The sequence below is a fragment of the Dermacentor silvarum genome, chromosome 4 (assembly GCF_013339745.2).
Source record: "Dermacentor silvarum isolate Dsil-2018 chromosome 4, BIME_Dsil_1.4, whole genome shotgun sequence".
NCBI classification, from domain to species: Eukaryota; Metazoa; Arthropoda; class Arachnida; order Ixodida; family Ixodidae; genus Dermacentor; species Dermacentor silvarum.
Genome location: NC_051157.2, coordinates 220608146 through 220636040, shown reverse-complemented (window position 1 = coordinate 220636040; position 27895 = coordinate 220608146). Strand labels below are relative to the sequence as shown.

The following is a 27895-nucleotide window of genomic DNA, read 5'->3' as shown; positions in this document are numbered from 1 at the left end:
CGTCGGGCCCAGCCATCTTCCCCAGACATACCCATCGTGGATACAAGCTGCCAGCTATGCCTTTTGATATCAAGGTTGATATTGCAAACCTCAAACAGGGAGAGCTGTCTTCCTCCACAAAATCACGCATTGTGTCGTGGATAACAACACACCTCCGCACAATAAGCTTGTGAGTATTTCCCATTGATGTCAAGTTTTTGTTCAAATGCTTTGTAATTTTAGTGAAGTTAACTGTTTAACCATTGGATGTGCCAGGCATTTTTGCAAAATGCAAACAAATTTAATTTCTAAGTGACACATCGGCAAGCTTTAAATTCAAATGCTATTCATTGGTAATATGGTGCTAAATTTTTAGTATTTTTTTTTAAATTTTGCTAGTTCAGAAAAAGCCTTGCTGAATAAAATATAATCGATGGTTTTAATTAAAAAATTTATTATTAGCAGGCAACATGGTTTCTCCGTTGCTGTCATTGTCCCTTGAAGACACCCCATATTCAACATCAAGGTCCTCTAGAGTTCATAAGTTCTTCATTGTTCTAAAAGTGCCAGCGTTTTGTTCTGATCCGACAAGTCTGAAAACGAGAGAAACTCGCAACACTGACAGTCGCTTAAGCTTTGTCACATTATCCGTCATCTAAAAACAAAGCCTGCCAAAAGATTTTAGTTTAACCAGCTTCTGAGTCGATGCTGTAGCCAGTTAATGATGCTTCAGACTCGCTAATTATCTTGCCCACATGGCCAGGGGTTTGCATGCCGTCCAGACAGGTATACTTAGGCACTTTAAAGGTTAGTGTGTGCGGAAACTGTAAGTCTGCTTTGACTATGCAACATGTGGTAACATGCAATCAGACATGCTTTAATACTCACATGTGTACCACGTTTTAGTCACCGAGATGATAGTACAGCACCGTGACGAACGACCTGCTTGCTCGTGTAACTATTTGACCACCGTAATCAACACTCAAATTTGGATTCATGGTTATGAAAATCCAATGCAAATACAAAGGGCAAAGAAGCAAATGCATGACACAGCACTCGAGCGACACGAGCGATTCAGCGCTCGTGTTCGCTCGTGTTGTGCACAACACGAGTGCTATGTCGTGCAATTGCTTCTTTGTCCCTTGTGTTTGTGCTGAATTTTCGGAACCATGAATCCAACATTGTCCAACTGGCCCAATTAGCATTCCTGATACACGCAGATTTCCACTCCGGCTATTCATTTTTCTGCATATGATCACAACACCACACGAAATCAGACTTTTGTCGCTGCAAAACGCATACCATCAATGTAAGTTTCAATTTTAGTCAACCTTAGTGGCCAAATGGCAGTCAGAAAAAGTCGGCGAAAACATAAACAGCAGAAACTGCATTTGCGGTCACAATGTGGCTTGCACAGATCGAGCCCGCAAAATGCAGTAAACCATCGTTCCGCAGTCAAAATATCGATTGCTGCTATGCATTGGCTCCGTAGCAGTGCTAGGCAAAATGACACGGGTAGCGTGTGTACCTTGTGCACATGCTTTGTATTGATTTCCAGAGTCTGCGAGTCTTGAAATCAATACAGTGCTCTTGCTGAGCTCTCAGCAATCGCTTGCAATCCGTGGTTGATGGCAACAATGTATGGCTTTTTGATAGTCAGGCTTGAAAGCTAAAGGCACACAAATTCATTGCCAGGTCTTTCTACACATTGATGCAACCGTCATGTTCAATCACATTACACTTGTCAGCTACAGGCTACACAAAAATTTGCTACTGGTGTCACTACTCCTTGCGCGAGTCAGCATGAAGATATGCAGCAAAAAGATGTGTTAAATACCACTACATCAGATGGCACTTCAACTGCTCGCTTTAAGTGTCATTGAATGGCACTCTTGTCACTTTACTTTTCTTTGTGTTCACCGTGAAACAATAGCATGCTTTGAGTTTTGACACTTGTGTGTTTTTCTTTGAAGGTACCCTGGAGAACTGTATGACTGTGCAGCAAAAGAACTGGTACAAGAATACCCAATCCTCAGAGATTTCATCGGCACAGGCTATGTAAGTGCATCCACTGTCCGAGTGAGCAAAGGCTGTTCAAGAAACTAATCCTTAGAGTATCGAAGCAAAACCATTTTTGTTCCGGTTTTTGTTTTGGTTCACCGAAAGCAGTTCAGTTCCAACTTCGGAGCAAAAAAAAATAAAAGTTCAAACCGGTTCTAGTCTATTTGCATAACCGAAGAATAATTACAGGAAAACAGCGCAAATTTATTTTCTATGAAAATGTGATGCTGCTGCTAAGCTGCCCTGAAGGATAGTGCCAGTTGTGCTTCAGGTTGCACATAGTTGCAAAAGACGTATGCAGATTGAACATCACTGCTGCAATCTATGTGAAGCAAAGCTTTATTGAGGGTGAGGGTAAGGAGAATATATTGAGGAAACGCAGAGAATCCTAAAGCCTGCTACTCTGCTGAGCAGAGTGCTGGTCTGGGCTGGTTGGTACATCATTAGGACGGGAACAAACAGCGCTCGGATGGGACGAAGTGAGTAGACAGACAAGGCGCTGAACTAACAACCACTGGTTTATTGTTGGGAATGCAATATATAAAATACACAGGTTCACCTCAGAAGGCCAGAAAAAACACGATTCCTCTGCCGGGAAGGGAATAAAATCATCACATCACACGTGTTGCCATAGCAGGTTATTTTTAACAAGTAGTTAATCTCGCAGCTATGCAGAGTAACAGAGGGTACACTGACGCAGGAGTTTCCGTGCAATTGAATGCAACACGCTTCCCAAATCTCGCGTGCACTTTGTTCTGTATATCTGCCTAGTATTGTGCAATCTTAAAAGAGTTAGTGACAAACTGGTCAACACTCTCGCTACGAAGAGCTGACGCCAGACTCCTCCAGGTCGATAAGGAGGGGGGCTTCGTGCTTTCGCCAAGGCTGGAATACGACTGCAAAGCCAGCGTGAAGGCGTGTGCATTGGGTCCTGTATTGCTCCTGTTCTAAGCAACCTTGTGCTAGCACGTTTTGACAGAAGCCGCATGGGCTGCCTCCTACGGACCAGCGTAACTAAAGTATTTCGCTTTGTAGATGATTTCCTTGTGCTACTCAAAACTGACGAAACAGGCCACCTCTCACATGCGAAGGAAATTTTCGACATCTTTCAATCAGTAATGAAACCTTTGGAACTAACGATCAAGCCTCCCTCCAATAATAAGCTAAGGTTTCTGGACCTAGAGATATTGTTTGAAAGGGAACATGCATGTTGGGCATACAACCCCCGCTTGAAGAAAAGTATTCTCCCCTTCATGTCTCAGCAGCTTTGACCTGTTCATGCCACCACCAGGTGGCTAGCAGCTTCATGCACCAAGTGCACCGGCTCATCCAGGCTGGGTACCCATAGCCGTGCTGACGGGTGTTTCAGAAAAGCTTTTGGTGAGCCTGACCAGAGGAAGGGCAGGACGTGACGCCCAGAACAAGGGACCATGCGAGCACAACCGCCATACTGTCAAAACGTCCATGGGGTCTCGCATAGTTTAAAAAAGGCCGCCGGAAAAATAGGCACACGCGTTTTGTTCAGCGCAGGGGACAAACTGTCGTCGCTATGCCGCAGGGTAAACAAGGAAGGCACCAGAAAAGCAATCTGTGAGAAACAACAAAGAAAACCTCACGTTGACTGCACATACGCAGTTGTGTATAAGATCCCGCTCAAGTGCAAACGCTGCTACATTGGCCAAACAGGCCGATGTTTGAATGACTGGCTGAGAGAGCATGAATACGCAATGAAAGGGTCTGTACCCAGCCGCCCAGCACTGCAAAGAATGCAGCTGCAGACCTCCCTTTGAAGATTGCACAATACTAGGCAGATATACAGAACAAAGTGCACGCGAGATTCGGGAAGCGTGTTGCATTCAATTGCACGGAAACTCCTGTGTCAGTGTACCCTCTGTTACTCTGCATAGCTGCGAGATTAACTACGTTTTAAAAAATAACCTGCTATGACAACACGTGTGATGTGAGAATTTTATTCCCTTCCCGGCACAGAAACCGTGTTTTTTCTGGCCTTCTGCGCTGAACCTGTGTATTGCATGTATTGCATTCCCAGCAATAAACCAGTGATTTTTAGTGCAGCGCCTTGTCTGTCTACTCACTTCATCCCATCCGAGCGCTGTTTGTTCCCGTCCTGAAGAGGGGGAAAATACGCTACTGAGTAATGATGAGGACAGGCAGCAGGATGCCATTATATGCATGCTTGTGTTCGAAGTGCCCGCTCACAGACTTCAATCTAGGCCTTTGTTAACTAAATATTTTAGGAGAGCCTTGATGGTTCGCTTCATTGATATATGTGGTCAATGGCCCAGCAGGGACCTTTTCACTGAACGGCCTGTTTTTAATTGGTGCTAATCAAGAGGTCAATGCCTGTTGTTCAAAATCATATTGGGGACAAGCAACAAGTATGTGTGCCCCATTGTTTCAGGTACTTTGTATATGCCTCACAGTCTGGCGAGTCCACACGTCGGATACAATGCAAATATTGTCGCGTTAACAGAACTCCTAGTCTGCCCCCCTGACGCAGTAAGCTGAAAACTGTTGTAATGGTGCTGCTGCTTTTAAAATCACGGAAATATGGTGTGTCTATGCAAATGAGATAACATAGTTGAGCCACAGGCGTAGGGAATGCATGAATGAAAAGATGGCCAGCTTGAACCGAAAACCATTATTTTTTTCTTCCAGTTTCAATCTGCAATGAAGAAAAATTGTAACTTTCTGGTTCAGTTCTGGTTCCAGCAAAATAACATTTCAGTTTCGGTTCAATAGCCTGCTCGGGCTGCCGCAGTGCTGCGTCTTATTGCTAACGGAGTGCTACCCCTTGAAATGAGCCAGTTGTGGTATCCAGCAGATTTTCTGCTCCATTTTAGACAGTAGCAGTGCTGCACTGCAATATTGGTTTTATTTTTGTGTAGAGGCAACAGTTGCCTCTTTTTCTTTAGAAGTTTTATTTATTAAGAGCAAAATTTTATACTACTTGACCACACAACTTAATAGGATCGCACTAAAATCTGCCTTTTAATGTGCAGAAGTATGACACATCGCCCAACCACAAAACTATCAAAATGGTAACATGTCATCGAGCTGAGACCAGATGCCAAAATTATCCTGAAAATATTAGTACAAGAAAACCACATCTAACAGAATCATAATTAAAAGCATCAGTTATCAGAAGTGAACTTTTTTTTATATTTTGTCCTTTTTGTTTAATAACTGCACACCGATGGGAAATGGACCATGTATAATGACTTAACAATAAACAAACAACCTGTAAACACAGTACACAAAACAAGAGAAAGTGACAGACGGTTAGACTGCGTCAGCCATGGAATATCGTGCGAAATCACCGCATGCATCGTCGTTTACAAGGAGCCACTATGGGGGGGGGGGGGAAGCACGCATGCACGTTTTATAGGGAGCGTGGTCGATTACTGTGAAGTTATGAAGAGGCTTCATACAAACACAGGTGAAATCAGGGTTGGTAGGCTAGCAGTGCTTTCACACTAAAACTTTATGTTCGTCATTTCGCAACAAAATTAAGGGAACCTTTATGTGAGGGCCGAATGGCTGATACCTAAATAAAACCATTGAGAAACTTGGTTGTGGCATCACCACGCAAAATAGATAGCTTACTCAGGCACTTCTCTCCGGCTTGCTTACTCAAAACAGCTTCCACGATTTCGTGCTTAGTTCGATCTCTAGCTTTCATGGGAAATTTTGTGCTGTGAAAAAATGGTGGGCATCCATTCGGCTCAGAAGCCACCTGCCTTACTCCACATTTTAAGACTGCATTTTAGCCGTCTTATTAAAATCTACCTGTTTGCCGCATGTACTGGCAAACGCAGCTTAAGAGGAAGCTTTAGCTCGGGGGCATCTGTCTAAATACATGGAAAAAGAGAAATCATTTTTATCGGCAACCACTGTACCAAATTTGATGAGGTTTGTTGCATTTAAAAGAAAAAGTTAAAATGTAGCGACTGTTAGTTGGTAATTTTTTATTTAGGTAAATTTTTTTAATGAAAATTGACAGAAATCGCAAATCTTCAGAAAACGAAACTCAAATTTACAGCGCTAACTCGGCAATGAAAAATATCACAAATCTGTAAATTACACCTGATAGTACATCTAAAGCGGGCAAAATTGATATGTTATACATGGCTCTCAAATGGACCACTAATTTGTGAATTTTCGCAAAATCCTTGTAAACAATGTAACAAATTCACATAAGATACAAATTAACTTATCAAATTTGTCCGCTTTGGATGCTCTAATGATTGCTGCTTACAGAACTGTGATAATTGTTCTAGGTGCAGAGCTACGAATTCGTAAACGTCACTCTTCTATATTTCTTAATCTTGCCAATTATTGAAGGTTCTACTTAAACATTTCAGGCCCAAAATCGAAATTCTGCTTCCAATAGTCATTAGAGTTTAACTTTTTCTCTCAAATGCAACAAATTTCATTAAATTGGCCCAGTGGTTATCTCGTAAAAGCGTTCCTGCGTTTTACATGTATTTGTATAGGCGACATCGGAATTGGGCCCGAGCTAAAGCTTCCTCATAAGGGAAATTCACAGAGGATACTTGCCACACAATCTATAAATTTAGTTCTATGTTGTGTTGTGCACTGCGGCAGCTTGTCTTTGCCATGACACACTGGTTTGATTCTACTTTTTATATATTGTGGGAAAGTTTATGAATGTAGGGAATCACCTTCACAGGCCTTTATTGTTCGTTTTGAGGTCAGCGTATTTATTTTTCATTAATGATGGAGCTTTTCAGGCAATATGAAAAAATTGCCCTAATGTGGCAGTGGGGAGTGGGGTTCATTTTTTTTTCACTCCTGCGGTCTAAGCTTTTATTGTGTGACATTTGTGCTGTAGCATATTTTATGTGAATACTAACCGATTGCATTGATGTGGGAAGAATTGTTACCCAAGTGCTTTCCATCCAATGTTGAGATTATAACACTCTAAAATTGCTCTTTATCCACAGGACTCATGGAAGGTGGCCTTTCAGTACAGAATGGGCAATGTGCGTAAGTTGATGGGCAATGTGCCTGTTGTGCAAGAGGCCAGAAAGAAATTTGGCCATAAAAGAAGTGTACAGGACACTTCTCGGTCTCTGAAGCAATGCCGCATGGTAAGTCTAACACTTCCATTTTCAACACGCTGAAGTATGCTTTTACAAGCCATTCTTTAGTAGATGCACAATTCACCGCATTCTTCCGTGTATTATGCAAAAACATTCTTACAAGTGCAATTTTCACCTTCAGTATGCCAAATCGGGCATGTGCAGCCCCGTGGCTTATATTTTCTTGCCTGCTCCAAGTTTCACAAATTGTTTGTCGTGAATTTCACCTGGCATGATTGATTGATGATTCACAGGCTATGATTGACACCCCTGAAGAGCATGTCGACAGCGTGTCACTGGCGGGGCATGTGAGCTTCATGAAAGCCGAAATGAAAAGACGGGTCCCAGATTTGCTTAAACTGAAGGACTCCATGAAGAAGACACTGGGAGAGAGAAGGAATTGGATAAGGGACGCCAATCCATCGACTGCTCAAGTGCTTGAAAAATATCCTGCTTTAGCAATCAGTGACATTGTGAGTCTACCTTTTTCAGCATGTGTTTTATCGGAAAGCCTCTTGGTGTTTCGGAGCAATGTATCAATAACACATTGTGTCTAATTTCCTTGTTCAGCTACACCAGGAGTTTCAAGCTGTGACTGGTGTCAACCTTGAGAAAGAATTTCTCAACTTCATCAATGTGCATGGAGACAGGTGTCTTTATTTAACAAAGACACTCCGCAGTGCAAAGGAGCCTCTATCAAAAATAGAGACTGAGATGGCCACACTTGAAGGCGATGCTAAGAAACGTACGTAGCAAGGTCTGTTTGTTTTATAGAGCTTGTGGCATGTATTCATTTGAGTGCACGGTACACATAATTTAACACCAAAAAAGCAAATATCACTTAAACAGCTCCATACAGCATGCACTGAACTGTCTAATAGATGCCTAACTTTGTGTGCAAAGGGCGAATGGCCAGTTGTAATTAACCCAATCAACGGAAAGGGCAACTATAACATATTTTGTTAGCAGATAACCTTTACAATGGCTTTAAACCCTGTTACCCAGAGAGCTGTTTTCATGGTCTTCCCATAAATGTGAAGTTTGCGCTATGTCAGAATACGTAATGTAAGTTAATGTGTAATAAAGAAGTGTTGTTTCATCCCTGGAATAATTTGGGGGGGGGATACCGTATTCAGATATAGGTCGACTTTTTTCTCTCCAAAGTCTTACCCAAAATGAGCTATTAACCTATATTCGTGACCAAAGAATTTCAACCTAGAATGGCAATAATTGCTGTAAAGCATTTTTTTTCTTTTAAAGATATCCCTGAGAAAGAAAGATGTCATACTTCTGTGTTGCAGAAGAAAAAAAATGTAAACTAAAATTTTTATGGGGCATACTTATTTTAAGTGGCAATGGACCTGAAATATTTGCAGTCATTAAGTTTAACAATTGTTTTATAAACCTTTTTATGACAGGCAGTGCAACATTGAAAGACAGACTGGCAAGGGTAAAAACAAATGATCAGAAATGTTGGCACGTAAGACTACCTTTAAACACCGATGATTTTTCATTAGGAAACATGAGGTGTTTGAGCACACCATGTTTGACCACCACAGATGTATTTGAAATGATCCACTTGCATGCACTGCCCACATTTCTCCTCATTGTTCTGTGTGTGTTTCTATTTTGTTTAAGCGTGTATGTTATGGGAAGATTAGTCGGAAATGTCTGTCTTGTGACAAACCTGATTCTCATGTTTTCACGGCATTAATGTGTTGTTTTTACTCCTTAGTGCCAACTATGCTGCCTTTTATTTGAGTTGTCATTCCAGTCATCACTTCTTTTCACAGCATCAATTTGCATTGGTATTTTTTTCATTGCTTACAGACCGCTTTGCTGTTGGAGTGGTCGAGATATTGGCCTTCCTGGTGAAGGAAAAACCACATTTTTTAGGAAGGCTGGTAAGAAATGCTTTGTCGTAATATTTTACTCTTGTGTGCTTACCTTTTGTGAATGCTATTACAGGATGTCTACCCGGCACTTATCACCAAGGACACTGAAGACGGAACAACTTTGTTTGCGGCATTTGAAGGGTTGGAATTGGAAGCCCTCGACTTGATAGGAGGATTTGTTCTGCTCATGGAACTTTACTGGGTTTTCAATGTAAAGTACAGTCACAAGAACAAAAATGTTTTTGCACTTGTTGAACATTTTGTGGACTGCCATCATCAAGACCAGCAACACTTGGGACACTGCAGGCAATTTCAGCAATTAAGAAGCTGCAGACCTTGCCAGAGAAGGAATGATTATATACAATAATTTAATAAAATTTATTTGTACAGTTCCTGAAATGTCTGCTTGGTTACTCTACTGCATTGCACTGAAACACCTGATGCAACTACAATAATGCATCATTTCTGCTTTTTGTGCGAGTATACAATCCTAATAACATGCTTTAACTTAGTGATATTTACTACCCTGATGTGGTAGTGATATAACATAGCTAATTAGTACTTCCAGCTACCAAAAATGGTCGTACCTTTAACTAGCCAGTTAGTATTTGGGTTAGTATTATTTACTAGCTAGTTAGTACATTCAACTACCCTAGAAGGTAGTGCTATTTACTAGCCACTTAGTATTTGGTTAGTGTTATTTACTAGCTTGTTAGTACTTTCAATCACCCTAAAAGGTAGTGCTTTTTACTTGCTAGTTAGTACTTTCAACTACCCTAAAGGGTAGTGCTTTTTACTAGCCAGTTAGTATTTGGGTTAGTGTTGTTTACTAGCTAGTTAGTACTTCCAACTACCCTAAAAAGTAGTGCTTTTAACTTGCCAGTTTGTATTTGGGTTAGTGTTATTTACTAGCTAGTTAGTACTTCCAACTACCCTAAAAGGAAGTGCATTTAACTAGCCAGTTGGTATTTAAGTTAGTGTTTTTTACTAGCTAGTTAGTACTTTCAACTACCCTAAAAGGTAGTGCTTTAACTAGTCTGCTAGTATTTGGCTAGTGTTGTTTACTAGGTTCAGGAGATTGGGTTAGTGTTTTGTACTAGCCTCAGAAGCTAGTGATTTTCACTACCACCACTTTTACTACCTGCATTTACTAACTGGGTAGTGCTTTTTGGGACTAGTAACGTGTTAGTATTTGGTTAGTGGTTTTGCCAACCTTTTTTTAAGAGTGTAGAGTAGCGCGCATGGTTAGGGTGCCTCGATACGCTCGCTCGCGTCCGCTGCGTTCGCGGGGGCGCGCGCATCGAAGCACTTTTAGGGTGCCTCGATGCCAGCGCCGCCGTTCAGGGTGGTGCCATCCTAATGAATACTATGAAAAGCAGTTTAAACACTTCAGAAGCAAATCAGTCGGGATGCTAAGGAAAGCCAAGAAGCAGTATTACAGTGCTAAAATAGTCGAACAGAGCGGCGACATCAAGCAGGCATGGAAGCTAGTGCGTGAAGTTACGGGAATAGGCGTGAAAAAGCGCATTGCTCCGGATAATCCTACAACAAATACCGCGGATAACTTCAATAATTTTTTTTACTAATGTTGGTAACAACTTTCCTGCTCAATCTCAAGCAGATCCTCTACATTCTTGCCAAAACAAAATATTTGAGGAAGACTTTCAGCTTGCAAGCGTAACCACTGAGGAAATTAGGTCAGAAATACTAAAACTCCCATGCAATAAAGCCGTTGGTCATGATGGCATTACTACAAAAGTACTGAAGGCAAATGTAGACCTTCTTTCGGAGCCTCTTTCCCGCATCATGAATAACAGCCTGCAAAATGGAACTTACCCCAACATCCTAAATATAGCGAGAGTAGTACCTATTTACAAATCCGGGGATCGAGAAAATCCGAGCAGTTACCGTCCCATCTCGGTGCTCAGCATTGTTAACACGCTTTTGAAAAGGTAATTAGGTCCCGTCTCTGCCGATTTCTGGGCTCAAACGACATAATCTGCCCTGAGCAACATGGTTTCATCACAAATGGGTCAACAACCACAGCTGTTTTTACTCTGGCACAGTTCGTCAACTCAGTACTTCATGATAACGAAATTGCCGTCAGCGTTTTCTTGGATATAAAAAAAGCATTCGATACTGTTTCGCATTCCATACTATTAAAGAAATTAGAATCTTATTATGGCTTCACCGAAAAAAACACTTCAGCTAATTTCTAGTTATCTGGCAGAAAGAAAACAATGCGTTGTGTTTGATCGTATATCTTCAGGATTTAGAAAAATAACACGTGGAATACCCCAGGGAACCGTTTTAGGTCCTATGTTGTTTTCACTATACGTAAATGACCTACCATATGCTCTTTCACGCAAAACCCTAATGTACGCTGATGACACCGCATTGCTTTTTCGAGGTAACTCTCTGTACGCTAAAAAAAGAAATCACGGCAGAGTTAGCACAGATTTCCGCATAGTTCGCCCGCAACAAGCTCGCATTAAATGTATCCAAAACTAAATATAATATATTTATTTCTAGAAGAAAAACCTAGATTATGGTCATCTGGGCTTAGAAATTGACAACGCGCCCATCGAGCGCGTTTCCGCGTTTAAATACTTAGGGGTTCTAATAGATGAAAACCTGAATTGGAAAGATGAGGTCAATTACATATCCAGAAAGCTTGCTTTCGCATGCTTCACGCTCATTAAAGCCAATGTTACTTTCCATATAACGTACTTCGATCATTGTACTTCTCTATATTTCACACTCAACTCAGTTATTGTAGCGAGATATGGGGCTTTACTTATCTAACGTATACAGAACCGATCAAACGATTGCAAAAACGCGCCTTAAGAATTATTACGGCATCGTCCTCTTCTTGCCCAAGCTCAGATTTGTTTTCATCTACTCGTATACTGCCTTTCACGTCTCAGCGAAATTATAAAACCGCGGTGTTGATAAATTCTATCATTAACACCAACTTTCCACTACCTGTGAGTACGTTTTCAACACCGACCCGTAACACAAGGCATGCAGGCAATGGCAACTTCAACCTTCCTCCTTGTAGGAATGTATATGGCGAACGGTTAATACAATTCACTGGCGCTAAAATCTGGAACACAATTCCACTGGAAATTAAACTTGCCCGCAACTTTAAATTCACTTGTAAAATGCATTTGTAAGTCTTTCATGTTCTTAACCAAAGTTAAGCTCACGTCCACACTTTTTTACGACTCATCTGGCATAATAAATTTTTTGTGCTAATTATTAATTATTAAATTGTGCTAATTATTTCGTGGTATCACTATCTTCTGTATTGTTACATTGTATGCCTTTAGTTCTTTATTACTTGTGTACTTAAAATATTTGCAGCAATTTAGTTTTTATTGTCATGTGTATTTAATTAGATAAAATATACCTTAAAAGCCACCCTTTCATTGAACTTGTGTATAGATTCATAATTATATTAACTGCACCTCTGCTCCTGACATGTAAAAAAATAAACATGTAATAGATTGGACCACTGACTAGCCACACAGGCTAATGGTCCAAATACTTTTGTAACCATGTTTTTGTATTAAGTTGACTGAATAAACTGAAAACTGAAAAACTGAAACTGACCGCCCCCGCGCCGCCGCTTTCTCGCTGCGACGCCATCTTTAATCACAGCGAGCGGTTGCGATTGCTTGGTGCCGGTGCTTAGTTCGAGACACAGTGCGCGCGGATGCTTCGCTGACGCTTCTACTTGCTGGACAGTGTTCAGCCGCATGAATGACAAGCTTGTCAAGTGCATCGAGTCGACATGAAGGGCTGTTGTGTTCCCAAGTGCACCGAATCGACGCGTAAAGGGCTTCGTTGTTTACGCTTCCCCGGGACCCAGAGCGAAGGAAGAGATGGGAAGCCCACGTAAAGCGGTATCACTGGAAGGCAACGGATAGCTCCTACATTTGCGAGGCAAGTGTCAAGAAAGTTAAGACTATGGCACCGTGTTTTTCATTTAAATAAGAAAGAATTCTCTGATCCTCGATCACGTACCTACGTTCGCTCACAAACTAAGACCTGCACCGATGCTGTCTGAGTAGCCTATGGGGTTCTTGCGTTGCCCAGGGGGCGCTGCAACAATGGTGCTAAAAAGCGCCCTCAATCCGAAACTGGGTAGTACCAAGCTCGGTCGTCTGCTTCGGGAAGCACGTTTACAATATGGAGCCGCCACTTTCAGTTGTGTTGTACCACGGCTTGCAGCGAATATCGGGCTCCGAAGATTTTTCCATGGGTGGCATGCTGCGTAAAGGCAAGAAATTATGCAACGCCGAATACGTGTACGCCGTTCAAGAAATAAGCGGCGAAGTTTTAGCGCGGTGTCAATCGCAAGTGAAGCGAGTCACGCACGTGCGAAGTTGAACTTCAGGTAAGGTTTGCACGCTGCTAGATTCAGGCGCACAAACGCGAGGAAATGCTTTCTATAAATGAATTCACAGCAGCGATAAGCAGACATGTGTACGGAACTGCTCGAGTGCACGACGGTACGCGCCGCGACGGCAGCGGTCTCTCCGTATGCCGCGGTGTACGAACTGCTCGAGCGCACGATCGTAAGCGCCGCGACGGCAGCGGTTTTTCGACATGCCGCGAAACGGCGGGTCTCCTGTAATCTTTGTGGACTGCATGCCGCTAGACAAGTAATTATGCCTGCTCTGTAGTAGCGGCCATCTGTCCCTTTAGCAATTGATAAATAACTGATGCAATGCATATAAGCTCGCAGTAACGTACGTACGTGCAAATCGCGCTTTACCGCGAGCTCGTGCGCTGCTCGCTTGATGTAGCTTTTAATGACAGCGCTCGAAAATCGATGTGCTGTAATCAATACTACCTTGCTGTGCTGCCTCAACGTGCTGGCTTGAGGTCAAGGATGAGCACATTCAACTCTCTAACCTGTGCTGCTCGTAGTGGGGGTAGTGAATTGTCACCGAATCAGCCCGACCATTTGTGGTCATTTGCACACACCTGCTTGCACCACTTCGCACCAGTCGAATTGTTAATTGTCGCTGTGGCCGGGTCTCGAATCGTGAATCACCAGCCATGCCTGCTGCTATGTCGGTCTTCCTTTTCGCTTACACGGCGCGACGAACTGCAGTTCTACAGCGCGCCCGACGCTCCACTTCGTGAGGCCTTGAAGGAAAACGGTAGAATCTGATGTTGGGATTCAGGCCTTCTTGTTCGTGGCAGCCCACGACGCAGCAGTAACGACGGTGACGCTTTTTCGCGGCTGAGCTAGGTCTCTCCGGATCGGCGTCGCCGATGTCTTTCTTCTGCTTCCAGCATGACGGCACCCGGAGAGTCCGTTTTCGTATAACTACAGGCTGCGGCCAGCTCGCAGCCCGGTCGCCATGGTCTGTGAGAAGTGACGAGCCTTTTCGCACTCTAAATAGGGCAGAAAAAAGTGCGAATCGACGCAAAACGCGGGCTAGAAACGTACTTCGCCACAGCCAGGGCTCAATACTATCCAAGCTGGTACTACCCAGATGACGTTCTTCGCCGCCACCAGGCACCGCTACTATACCTCAAACTCCAGCGCAAGACGCCCATGGTTTGTGAGCGCGCGTCGCATAGGCTGTTGCCGTTTTGATCGGCGCAGTCTATGCGAGTAGTACGCTTATTTAAGGACTGACGAAATGCTTCGCCGCGAAATAGTCTTACATTAGCTACAAATCGTCATGTAAACCACCTACTTTACTTTTTCACGGGAAGCACACATCGTGTGTGTTTCTTGTTTCTTTTTTTTTTTTTTCTCAGTTTCTTTTTTCGCTACTGGTTATTTGGGACTAAAGAACGCAGTGCTTCTTCTGGGGAGAGCGGCTGTTGTGTACGTGTCAAGCGAAGCATTGTGATTTTTCTCTGATTTCTCAGCAGATATCTTGCGGATCTGAGGTTGTTACGTTATATAGCTGATTTTTTAGACGAATATATTTGTAGCGTGGTGCTCGTAAGCCGATGGTCATTCGTGCTCATTCCCGATCGTAGTGGGTACTGTGACGGTCTTTAAATGCCTGTGCACGGTATGCCCAAGTGTAGTAGAGTTAAGGGGCATCATGGGACAAAATGTTTCGGCGCTTTCTGGCATAGTGTCTGTTGTAGCCTGTGAATTTCTTCGAAACGTGTGAAGCGAAATAATACAGCATTACTTCCGCGAAAATTTATTTTTAAGCACTGTAATGGGTTTTCTGTATTTACAAGGCAACTTTTCATATTGTTACGCTAAAGCTACGAAAAGGACTGAAGAAGAGGAGAACGAAGTGCACTTGTCTTGGTAGCGGCTCGGTGTCGGCGCGGCCCCTTTTCATCAATTCATCTGTTAAATAAACACAACCCCATCGTAACAGTTTTGGTGGAGGTGCGGGGTAGAACAACGGCGTCCCCGAGCAACGACGACGAACCGCCTGCAGGAGCGCAATCCGTGGAGCTTCGCCGAAGTCGCCGAATTGCCGGTCTGCCACCAGAGATGGCTTCCGACGGTGACAACCCGCCGCCTTCTTCCAGCTCCCAATGGCAGCCCTACATCGAACCACGAACCTTCGCCGGAAAAGCCGGGGAAGACGTGGACGGATGGCTCAGCTTTTACCAACGCGCAAGTAGGTTCAATGGCTGGAATGCCACCGCCCAGCTTAACAACGTTGCCTTCTTCCTAGAGGGAACCGCGTCAGTGTGGTTTGAAAACCACGAAGAAAGCATGACGACGTGGGAACGGTTCGTAGATGAAATCAAGAAGTGCTTCGGAGATCCGGCAGCTAAAAAGAAGCGTGCAGAACAAACCCTAATGCAGCGAGCCCAAGTTCCCGGCGAAACATGCACGACGTACATCGAGGAAGTGCTGAAATTGTGCAAGGCCCTGGACCCTCAGATGACAGAAGAGGACAAAGTTGGTCATCTTCTAAAAGGGATTGCCGAGGACGTGTACCAGTTCCTCATCGGAAAAGACAGTATCGACTCCGTCAGTGACGTCATTCGGCACTACCGCACGTTTGAAGCCTTGAGAGCTCGGCGTATCACACCGAAGTTCGGCCGCCTGGCGAACGTATCTAACGTCGCCAGTGTTGACGTGGTCCCAGCTTCATCCGACCTTGCGTCAGTTATTCGGCAAGTGGCGCGCGAGGAGCTTGACCGACGTGAGGCGGCTTCCCTCTCGACTGCGCGGGTTCGAGAGCCCTTTGCTCACTGCGACTTCGGTGAGACGTCCATCACCGCCGTCTCCACAGATGCCTACAACTTCGCTCCTCGTTCAAGAGCGTCAAATACTACTATGAACGCGCATCGAAGTTATCAATTCCACGGCGGTTACTCATCCAGAGCACCTGCAGTTCCTCAAGAGTGGGATGGCCGTGCCAGTTATCCAGCGAATGACAATTTCAGTGCGTCCCGTGAGCGTCCCATCTGCTTCCAATGCGGTATTCGCGGACATGTCGCCAGATTTTGTCCACATCGCCGTCGCACGTCACCACCGTCGTATGAGCGACCACGCACTTTTTATCGACGCAGCAATCGCCACGGTGACGGGACACGCTGGCCTTCTGACTCCGATGGCAGGACAAACCACCAGGCGAATTACCGCAGCGACTCACCAGCTTCTGTGCGGAGCTTGACGCCTCCGCCTTCACGCCAGCGCAGGTCTCCATCTCCGCGACGACGTCTGACGTCACCGCCGCCGGGAAACTAGGCGGCGCGACCAATGGAGGTGAGGTCGCCAGTCATCTTCAGCTACACGTCCCTATGCCTCCGCCCGTCACCATGTGTCATAACAAGATTCGTGTTTTAGTGGACCATGTTGCTACGTTGGCCTTAGTGGACACAGGAGCGAGTGTCTCCGTTATCAGGCTGGATTTCAAAACCCAAATAGGCCGTAAAGTGATGTTTCTCTGGGATAGCGCTAATGCATTTCGCGCTGTGAGTGGAGAGTTGCTCCGACCTATTGGAGTGTGCACCGCGAACGTTTATTTCTCTGATCACGTGTATCAAGCCCAATTTGCAGTTCTTGCTCAATCCACTCACAACGTAATTCTTGGCCTCGATTTCCTACAACAGTGCGGTGCCACTGTTGACTGCGGTAATGGCGAGCTTTTCCTCTCTCCTCTTGCCGCCCAACCTGCTGCCTATTCATGCACTCTCGCCGTCATTGAAGATGCTGTCTTACCGGCACGTTCCTTATCCAGAGTTCGAGTTGCTGCTTGCGGTGTCGACGCCGATACATTTGATGCAATTGTTGAGCCTGTGCTATCGATGGTTGTGAAGAAAAGTGTGCTCGTACCTCGATGCGTCCTCTCTGTGGCCTGCGGAACAACTACATTGTGGGTGTCAAATTTAGCCTCCCAATCAGTTGTGCTACCCAAGGGTATGCGACTTGCCTCTTTTGAAGTGGATACCAGCCTCCACATAGGCGCTTTAACTGATGACACGTCACACGAATCCCGAGAGCACGGGGCTGGCCCCGTTGTCCCTGAAGACTCGTTGCCTTTTCTAAAAATGATAAACAAGTCACTGTCTTCAGAGAAGCGTCAAGCTCTGGTCAGCGTCCTTAGCAAACATGCGTCATTATTTGATTTCGAGCAGAACGCTAGCAAGTACGCGTTCCAGCTACGCGGGCTCGCCACCGGATCGACACGGGTTCCGCGCATCCCATAAGGCAGAAGCCTTACCGCGTGTCCGCGTCAGAGCGCAAGATCATCGCTTAACAGGTCGACGACATGCTAGCCAAGGGCATCATCCAAGAATCCTCTAGCCCATGGGCTGCGCCGGTCATCCTCGTGAAAAAGAAAGATGGGTCCTGGAGATTTTGTGTCGACTACCGGCGTCTCAATTCTGTGACGAAAAAGGATGTGTATCCGCTTCCCCGCATCGATGACGTTTGTCGATTGCCTTCATTCCGCGTCCTACTTTTCATCTGTGGACCTCCGATCCAGGCTACTGGCAGATACCCATGCATTCAGCTGACAAAGAGAAACCGCTTTTGTGACCCCAGACGGCTTGTTTGAATTCAACGTTATGCCGTTTGGTTTGTGCAACGCACCGCAACATTTGATAGATTTATGGACCGGTACTGCGCGGCCTGAAATGGGAGATTTGTTTGTGTTATCTTGATGATGTCGTCATTTTTGGCCGCTCTTTTGCAGAGCACAACGATCGACTGGACATTGTTTTGACGTGCCTTGAACAAGCTGCACTTACACTCAATTCAAAGAAATGTCACTTCGGCCAACGAGAGGCGCTAGTACTTGGACGTCTAGTGGACAAGCACGGGGTGCGACCAGACCCACAGAAGGTCACTGCAGTTAGCGGGTTTAAACAACCGCAGTCACAGCGCGAACTGAGGAGCTTCTTGGGTCTTTGCTCGTACTTTCGACGTTTTGTGCCCAACTTTGCCGATAGTGCCTACCCCCTGACTTCATTGCTGCGCAAGGATAACCCTTTCATCTGGACAGCAGATTGCGATTCCTCGTTTCGTCAACTGAAGTTCCTGCTCTCTTCCGGACCCACACTTCGTCATTTTGACCCCTCTGCCTCAACAAATTGCACACCGACGCGAGTGGAATCGGCCTCGGCGCCGTCCTCGTGCAGCGCTTTGGTGAGGCCGAGCATGCCATTGCATACGCCAGCCGTTCGTTGAGCAAGGCCGAACAAATTACACCGTGACTGAGCAAGAGTGTCTCGCTGTCGTCTTTGCAGTCCAGAAGTTCCGGCCATATCTCTACGGGCCCGGCACTTCACGGTCGTTACTGACCACCATTCACTATGTTGGTTGGTTGGTCTCCGCGACCGTCTGGCCGCCTTGCTCGATGGGCGCTACGTTTACAGGAATTTGACTTTGCAGTCTGTTATAAGAGTGGCCGACATCATGCGGACGCCGATTGTCTTTCGAGGCTCCCTCTACAAACAAGTGAATGTGACGCCGACAATTTCGATGAGTTTCTGGCCACCATCGACGACACTCTTTTCCCCGACCTGGCCACCTTCCGACAACAGCAGCGTGACGACCGCAGCCTGGATGCCCTCTTCGCCTCAGCTGCTCAGCCAACAGGTCACAATGGCTTTGTCATCCAATATGGCCTGCTCTACAAGAAGAATTATGCGGCTGATGGTGCCCGTCTCCTCTTAATGGTCCCTAAAAAATTGAGAACCCACGTGCTCCGTGCACGACGACACGACCGCAGGGCACCTGGGTTTCACCAGAACATGCCACCGCATTCAGGGCCGATTCTACTGGACCAGTATGCGACGAGATATAGAAAAGTATGTGCCAGTTGTAACAATTGCCAGCAATTCAAGCGCCCTAATACTGCTCCGGTCGGAACTCCTTCACCCTGTAGCGCCACCATCATCTCCTTTCGAAATGTTGGAGTGGACCTTCTCGGCCCATTCCCGCGCTCAACAAACGACAACCGTTGGATTATAGTCTGCGTCGACCATATGACGCGTTATGCTGAAACCGCAGCGATGCCAACGGCCACGGCTCTTGATGTTTCGAGTTTCCTCCTGTCCTCTGTTATACTCCGTCATGGACCACCTCGTGTGGAGCCCCTCTGGAACATCCAGCTCCGACATCTGCGGAACCTTACTGCCAAATCCAACAAAAGGTCAGCAGCAGCGTCCACGGTCCTGAAGCATTTGCCTTCCAGACTACGTGCGCCGCGTCCTTGAACTTGGACCAAAATTTGGGATAGGCTCTAAAAGGACAAATGCCGAGCTTCTTTCTGTTGTACGTCAAGTTTCGAAGCGGGTTCCTGAAGATGAAGCACATAAGCTCAATTCTGAGGGAGTGAATGTCCTGAATCGGCATAAGCCTTCATCCTGTGGTCTTCCGGTGAAACGTGTTTCATCCTTTCTTAAAGATCACTCTCTCTGTGTCCTTTCCGCGGATAAGGAGGGCGGGTTTGCTCTATTTTCACGCGAGTGTTTCTTTAGAAAAGCTAACGATGCTTTGTCAGCCGTTTTTAATGAGCATAGGTCAGTTTCCTTGGCTAAAGTAAAGGCACGTGCGGTGCAACTTTGCAAGAACCTGGGTCTTGATAAACTGCGCAAAGGTATCGAAAAATCTGATAGCATGTCATTAGATGTATTCTTCAGTGCCAAAACACACAAGGAGGGGATACCTTTTAGAGTCATCATTTCGGAGCAAGGCACGTGGCAAAAGCAAGTCGCTTCCTATCTAAATGACATGTTGAAACGGCTGGAAATAAAAGATCCATTTCTGGTAAAGAATTCTAATGAAGTGATTGAATTTGTCAAGGCCCACGCAGACGTTGGGTTGAAAGCCTTTTCAGTTGATGTGACAGATCTATATTATTCCTTGCCACATGATGATTTGTTACGATGCGTCGAGGAATGCATTGATGAATACGGATCCGTTAAGTTTTTCCTGTGAAGCTGGTATCTCCGTCGACAATTTTCTAGAAATGCTTAACTTTTATCTCTGTTCGACATTCATTCAATGGAATAGCATTCCCTTGTTACAAAAGAAAGGAGTCTGTATCGGCTCCTGTCTTGCACCGGTGTTAAGCGATTTGTTCTTAGCAAAATTGACCATGGCCTGTCCCATCGCCTAGATTTTTTTAGCAAATGCGTGCAAATATTTTAGATATGTAGATGATTTTATTGTGTTCCTGGATTGCTCCTTTGAGCAGCTACAAAAAGAGAGTGATGACATCGTATCAGCTATACGTAATTGTCTTTCTCCCCTTGTAGTGACTGTCGAAATGCCTGCTAACGGTACCATTAGGTTCCTAGACGTGAAATTAGTGTTCACTGATCACCGCACATGTTGGTGTTATGCACCCAGAGCTAACAAAGCGCTTTTAGCATTTCATTCTAACCATTCTAAACTGATAAAACGTAGTATTACTAAGATGTGCCTCAATAACGCACTTGATAAGTCCTGCTGCCATTTAGTGCCATCCAGCTTCAACGAACAAGTTTCAAGGCTTTTAAAGTCCGGTTACCCAACTGATGTGTTGGTGTCAGTCGCAGAGGGTGTCCTTCGACGCAAGAAAACCAGTATTGGTTCTTCCAACGCGGATGCTAGGCCTCCTTTTCAGAAGCGTAATGTAGCAGTTATCCCTCATATCCATCAAGTGTCGCACAATCTGAAGAACTAGCTGCTCGGGACAATGTACAAGTTGTTTTCTCAGCACCTAGCAAGCTGGGTACGTTATGTAGGACTACTGACCCGACTGAGAAAGTAAAGAAAAGCTGCAAAAAGCAACACAAGAATGTGTTCACCGAGTGCAGATCGGGCGTAGTTTATCGCATTCCGTTGAAGTGCGGCCGATGTTACGTTGGGCAGACGGGACGCTGCGTAAATGAACGGCTCAAGGAGCATAACTACAAAGTTAACAAAACGCCTTCAGATGGTTTTCTTGCTATTCATTGCCATAACTGTGGGTGTATCCCTCTCTTTGACAAAACTCAGATAGTTGGAAGTAGCAAGTGTGAACTAACCCGTCTAATAATCGAGAGTGAGCAGATAAACTATCATGGTGACTCTTGTATTAGTAAGACTTCCCTAGCGTTGAGTGACAAGGAACTTGCTTTTTTGCGCATGTACAAGTAAATTTTCATTGCTCTTTGCACGCCCTGTTTTTGTCACCCTGCTCCCCGCGAGCAATGTGGCTCACGTGGTCGGTGACGTACTTCCATGGCACTATATTGTTCAGCGTGGTCAAGGCAATAAACTTCATTGTTGTGAGTAGCGCATGTGTGTCCGTACGTCTCCTTCTTTGTCCTCGTCCTTACTAAGCGCTGAAATACAGCCTTCGAGGAAACAATAGACGACAACCACGTGTACACTCGGAAAGCATTTATTACGACTGCAACTAACACTTCAAGCAGGCCAGCTAGCTATAGGTGACATCGCTGAGGGTTCCCTCGAAGAGAATAATACACTAGGTAAAGAAGGGCTTCCGACTTACCAACTGGGGAATACGGGGGGGCCGCGGCGTTTGCCGCGGCAAGAACGCGGTTGACTAACCACGTGCGGGAATACGGGAGCGACGGCGGAGACTTCCGCCGAAGCCGCTTGCTGGAGACCAGAGAGACCCGGGGATCTCACGTGACCCACCCGGCGGCGCTGATAGCGCTTTCCTTCCGCGCCGCCCGCGGAAGGAAAGTTTCCCCTCTCCCAACTCTCCCTGGCACGCATGCGCTTGACGCGACGTTCGCTGCCCGTGCGGCGGTTATGGGACCCAAGGACTGTACCCGAGGGTTCCCACATCCCGCCACCTTTAAATATTGCCCTACGGCGGAGAAATCGCTGGAACGACGGCATTGACAAAGTATCCGGGCAGATGCGATTGTAACTCCGGCAGGAAATGTCCAAATCCACGTAGATTGGCAGCACTGTCCTGTGTGGCGGCCGTCACAGTGGTTGACGATGATGGGGGCTGAAGATGGCTTGCCCTCAAGATGCGCGCCGCAATGTCCTCCCGGGAACAGCGGGTCAGGACTTTCTCGAAGCGGCGCGCGCGCCGGATCGATGAACCTTGCACCGACGCATCCTCGTGGGAGTGTATGATGGTGAGCCTCCCTCAATGTGGCTGCCATGTGCTGCTGCATCGGGCCGCGAACAGGGAGGGGCCGAGACAGCATGCAGGGACGTGGACCATGGCAGCAATAGCAAGTCGAGGCGGCTTCACTCGTTCTGCAAATTCGCTCAAATGCACTCCACAAACACTTAAAATTAAGGCAGTAGAGGCCTCCGCAGCGTCGGCCGTCTGACACGATGCTGAACCACCTGTCTACCGCATAGCTTTATGCGGCAACGACAAAAAATACAAAAAACAATCCAGTTCGTTTGAATGAAGGTATTCGCTTCGACCGAATTTTTCCGGTCCGATACAGCGCGAAAAAGGGCGATGCTCGCATGAACAAAGCGCTCTCTGGTCCCCCGAGATTTTCCGCCCGCAAAATATTGGGTCCATCTGAACAAAATAAGCTTTCTATTTCGAACGAGGTTTCTCCGCTCGGGCGAGTATAGTGGAACTAGCGAATCCGGTTGCACCCGCTAAATGTCACGGCATGGTCGTCTTCGAACATGCGACCGGCAGCTCTGCAGAGCCTTAGGCCTAATCGCGTCCATGACGGATACCAATGCCACAAAAGACCCATAAAGGGTTCCGATGAGCCGCCGCGAGGAGATGCAGGCCTAGCTAAGCGATCCCCGCTCGCTGCTCAACACGCAGCTTTCGAGCAGACTCCTGGGACTGCGCCCCGCTGACGTCCTAGCCAGCGTTTCTGGCGCCCGGTTCCCAGAGCCAAAGATACAGAAAGGAGGCTATTTACATATGTACAGGGAAAATCGACCACCGCGTCGGCTGCTGCACTCACTCGCTTCGGCCGTACTCTTAAAAGAAAACTTGCTGCAAATCTCAGCGTCTACACGAGTTCGGTGGCACTGGTGCAGCGTTAACTCGCACTCAAGAAAGCACATGTCCAATCTAGCTAGCAATCACGCCTTTGGGTGAGGCCTAACGCTGGTCCGGACAAAGCCTCCTCGCACCGAACCGATCGTCGTCCGGTTTTCCAAGAGCTTGCCCCACGTTGGGAACTCCAAAATGTCGGGATATGGTGGGGATCGCCGACGGCCCTCTGCCTCGACACACCGAGCCCCGCGGTTGGCGTATGCCTGCGCATCAACCGCGGTCCGGTACAAGCTCGAGGAAACAATAGAAGACAACCACGTGTACACTCGGAAAGCATTTATTACGACTGCAACTAACACTTCGAGCAGGCCAGCTAGCTATAGGTGACATCGCTGAGGGTTCCCTCGAAGAGAATAATACACTAGGTAAAGAAGGGCTTCCGACTTACCAACTGGGGAATACGGGGGGGCCGCGGCGTTTGCCGCGGCAAGAACGCGGTTGACTAACCACGTGCGGGAATACGGGAGCGACGGCGGAGACTTCCGCCGGGAGACTTCCGCCGTCGCCGCTTGCTGGAGACCAGAGATACCCGGGCGATATCAGCGGGATCTCACGTCACCCACCCGGTGGCGCTGATAGCGCTTGCGATTCCCGCGCGCCGCCCGCGGAAGGAAAGTTTCCCCTCTCCCAACTCTCCCTGGCACGCATGCGCTTGACGCGACGTTCGCTGCCCGTGCGGCGGTTATGGGACCCGAGGACTGTACCCGAGGGTTCCCACACGCTTCAACGGAAACTAAGCGGTGAAAGCGCAGCGCATACAATGGTAGGAGCCGTGTTGCAGATTACTTTCAAGATACGGTGCGCATGACCGCCCACCGCCGCGCAAAGTACAAGTAAGCAGTTGCTCACAGAGTAGAAGCCGCACCCCCCCTCCCTCCCGCGCTGCCTTCCCGATTTCCTCCTTTTGCCTGCGAGATTCCAGTTTCCCGTTGCCCCAGTCACAAGATATGCATTTGGTGCCGCAGCACAACGTCCGTCCCCCCCACTCCCATCGCCCCATGGCCTTTCGCACAACATAAGACGCCGCGTTTGCTCTACGCCGTGCGTTCACTCCCTGTGTAAGAGCGCATCCCTCGTATGCTATCACGCGCACATACAGCATACAGCACACAGCCACAATTTTATCGTCCTTGGACTTTATACGGAACCTCACGGCGACGCCGACGACAGAAATCCGCTTGGAGTGTCCATGTAATTGCTCTCGCAAGTACGAAAATACTGAACAGCTTTTAAGACGGCCAGAGCTTCCTTTTCTGTGGTGGAGTAATTGATCTCAGCAGGCTTCAGAGTATAGCTATAATACCCCACAACGTGATGTTTCGTTTGATCAGCTTGCTTTGAGGATTTCTCATATAGAACTGCACCGGTTGCATAGTGTGACGCGTCTGTGTTCAGCACGAAAGGCAGAGAAAAATTCGGTATTCGCAAGATCGGGTCCGACGATATTAGTTTTACCAGCTCACAATAGGCACCTTCGCACTCCTCGTCCCATTGAAAAGGCATGTCCTTCTGGGTTAAACGTGTCAGACACCTTGTTCTCAGGGCACAGTCTTTGATAAACGCCCGGAAGTGTCCTGCTAAGCCAAGAAAAACACGTAGGGAGTGCATGTCGTACGGCTTTACCAACTTGGAAATTCTTTCTACCGATTCTTGCTTAGTGCTTTTAGTGTGTCCATCGAACACCCTGCCTAGAAATACCACTTTTTCTTGAAAGAACGCACTTTTCTTGAAGTTGACTTTGAGTTGGGCAAGGCTGAGAGCGTGAAGAACTTTTAAAAGATGGCTACGGTGCTCCTCCTTTGTCTTTGAGTAGATGATAATGTCGTCGATGTACACATTGCAAAATGTGCCCAAGTAAGGTTTCAGAATGTCGGTCATAATCTTCTGAAACCACGCAGGGGAGTTTTTCCAACCAAATGGTAGGCGGTTGTACTCAAACAAGTCAAATGGGGTTATGAACGCGGTGTACTTTTTCGTCTCTTCACTTAGTGGAATCTGCCAAAAGCCCTTGCAGAGATCTATTCGTGAAAAGCAATGGCAACCACCAGTTTCGTCAATGATGTCATCGATTCTCGGCATTGGATAAGGTATCAAATCCGTTTGACGATTGAGAGCACGGTAGTCTGTACAAAGGCGGAACGTTCCGTCTTCTTTTGGCGCTATGGTTATAGGAGAAGCAAATGGGGATACAGAAGGCCAGATGATACCTGCGTCCAACATTTCTTGCAACTCCTTTTTCAGCCACACCTTTTATCTCTGGACATATTATAGAAGGCTCTACGAACCACTGTTTTATCTGCGAGCTCAAAAGGAACGACATGTGATTTCATCGCTGGAGGATAGCTGCCCATGCATATAAACTCTGGGTGCGTAGTCTTGATGTCTTCCTCGTTGAAAATCAGCGTTGATACGCTAGTTTCGTCACCAGGACCTTCTGTTTTATGTTGTCTTCGGCCATTACTTTGTCGTCCCAATAGAGGTTTATCTTCAGTTTCTTCATGTCTGGGTGGGACAAGACAAAATCATAGGTGACATTGGGAATTGCCAATACGTCACTGGTAATAGAATGTCCTTGGAATTCAATAGCCAGGGTTATCCATTCGCTATGCATGGTCACTGACCCATCGTAGGCTTGGACACGCAACGTTCTACCAGCATGCAAACGACTAGCGTCCACTCGACTCTTGTTGATAATTGAGACAGAAGCCCCACTGTCAACAAGGGCCTTGACTTCAATGCCATCTACCTGAATGGGAGCATACAGTAAGCTTGACGACACCAAATACATGGTCTCACAGTAGCTCTTTTTCTCGGGATTTTGATCCACGGCAGTCAGTTTATGTGGAAGTAGTCGGTCGTGAACTACAGTAACTGGTCCTTCACCATCATCACATTCATGATCGATGCTTCCCACGTGTTTGCTTATGAAGCTTTCTTCACGCTCGGATGACGGTAACGACTCTAGATGTTCACTCAGGTTATGAGAATCAAGTTGTTCTGTTCTGCCACCTGGTTGTCTTTTCAATGGAACTGTTGACACTGTAGAATGTAGAAAGCTCAGAAGGTCATCAAATGTTCTTAGACCTTTCAGCTGGACTTGACTACGGATTTCGATACACAACCCTTGCGTTACCAAAGCTACAACTGCACGAGACGCTAGCTTCGGTTCTGCAGAATACAATAGGCGACGCTTCTCAATACAGTACTCAAGCAGAGAGCCACATGTACATCTGAACCGCAGTGCAGCATCCCATCTTTCTACCTCATTGCCTTGGAAAGCAGCTAAAAAGTTGCTTTTCCACAGTTCCCGACATGTTGGTTCATGATCCATTAGGTGCACATCATACCATTTTCTGGCGATAGCTCTCAAATAACGGCGCATATTCAAAATCTTGGTGTCGTCGGAGTGCCACATATTCTTGTCACAGGCGTACTCGAAAAACCACAGCCAGTTGTGCACACTTTGCGAGTCTCCTTCAAAAACATCCGGCTCTACAATATATCGTGCTGATTTCTCTTGATGAAGCGTTTGGACAAAAGTTCTCACTATTTCACTTTGTTGCATCGTTTGCCTTTGCAGTTCTTCTATAACAGTCAAGACCAGGCTCACCTTCTCGCCGGGAGTTTCCTCTTTGAGGGTGCCGCGGCGTATGGGTTCCAGAACGAGTTCGCTCAGTGTCTGGAGCTGTAGGTTCACTGTCACCGATCCTGTTTGCACCAAGACAATGAATGGCTCATACCCCCTTAGGCAACATTATGGATCACTGAGCGAGCATGGCTAATTCAAGCTAGTAATGTAAGGAGCAGGATAATTGCACTGATGTGCCCTGTGAACTACGTGCCTATCAAGTAACACCACAGCAAGATTTTCATTAAAACTGTATTGTATATAATTTGTAGATTGCTAGGCTTTTATTTTTTATGTTATGTATTAAAGGGGCCCAGCCCCTAAAGCACTTCTTATCGAAGTCTAGCAATGCATTTGAAGTTAAGCTAGACTATTTCACAAATATATTGCAGCAAAAAGTACTTCAATGCGTTCTGTAGAAGTGGAGTTATTGGCAATCAAAGATCACCTTTGATCCCCTTCGCGGTGCTCCCGCTCTTTCTTCAATGCCTTGCATTGCAAAGTCTACGCTACGACAAAGCGGGGCTTGCCCACAACGTTCCGCCAACCGACTGTCACCGCGGCACGTAGTTCAAGTTGATTTTGGGTGTTCCCGTAGACGCCACTATTTCCGACTTTGCCACCTATGACGCGCCAAACGTTGTCTTCAGCAAGCAAAATCGTCGCGGCACCCCGCGGCGGCCGCAGTACTTATGCTCCATAGCAGACCCCCGCAGCTGCATGCAACTGTAGTGCGTATGTGCAGCGTTTGCT

General features: G+C 46.3%; 1 protein-coding gene across 1 annotated transcript; it reads left to right on the top strand.

Moving 5' to 3' along the window:
- Window positions 1–2: 2 nt before the first annotated feature.
- Window positions 3–27205, top strand: LOC125945136 (uncharacterized). The gene is made up of 8 exons (XM_049666711.1): window positions 3–169; window positions 1953–2037; window positions 7029–7175; window positions 7421–7639; window positions 7737–7911; window positions 8997–9070; window positions 9135–9272; window positions 27095–27205. The coding sequence occupies exons 1-8, from the start codon at window positions 57–59 to the stop codon at window positions 27203–27205; spliced, it is 1062 nt and encodes a 353-aa protein (XP_049522668.1). The 5' UTR covers window positions 3–56.
- The last annotated feature ends 690 nt before the right edge of the window (window positions 27206–27895 follow it).

What these genes read in the sequence shown, in the direction of transcription:
- LOC125945136 (XM_049666711.1), top strand. Translation starts at nt 57, where the DNA reads ATGCCTTTTGATATCAAGGTTGATATTGCAAACCTCAAACAGGGAGAG. An exon ending in CTCTGAAGCAATGCCGCATG is followed by an intron (nt 7,176 to 7,420) that starts GTAAGTCTAACA and finishes GATGATTCACAG; the next exon opens with GCTATGATTGACACCCCTGA. An exon ending in AACTTTACTGGGTTTTCAAT is followed by an intron (nt 9,273 to 27,094) that starts GTAAAGTACAGT and finishes TTGCCTTTGCAG; the next exon opens with TTCTTCTATAACAGTCAAGA.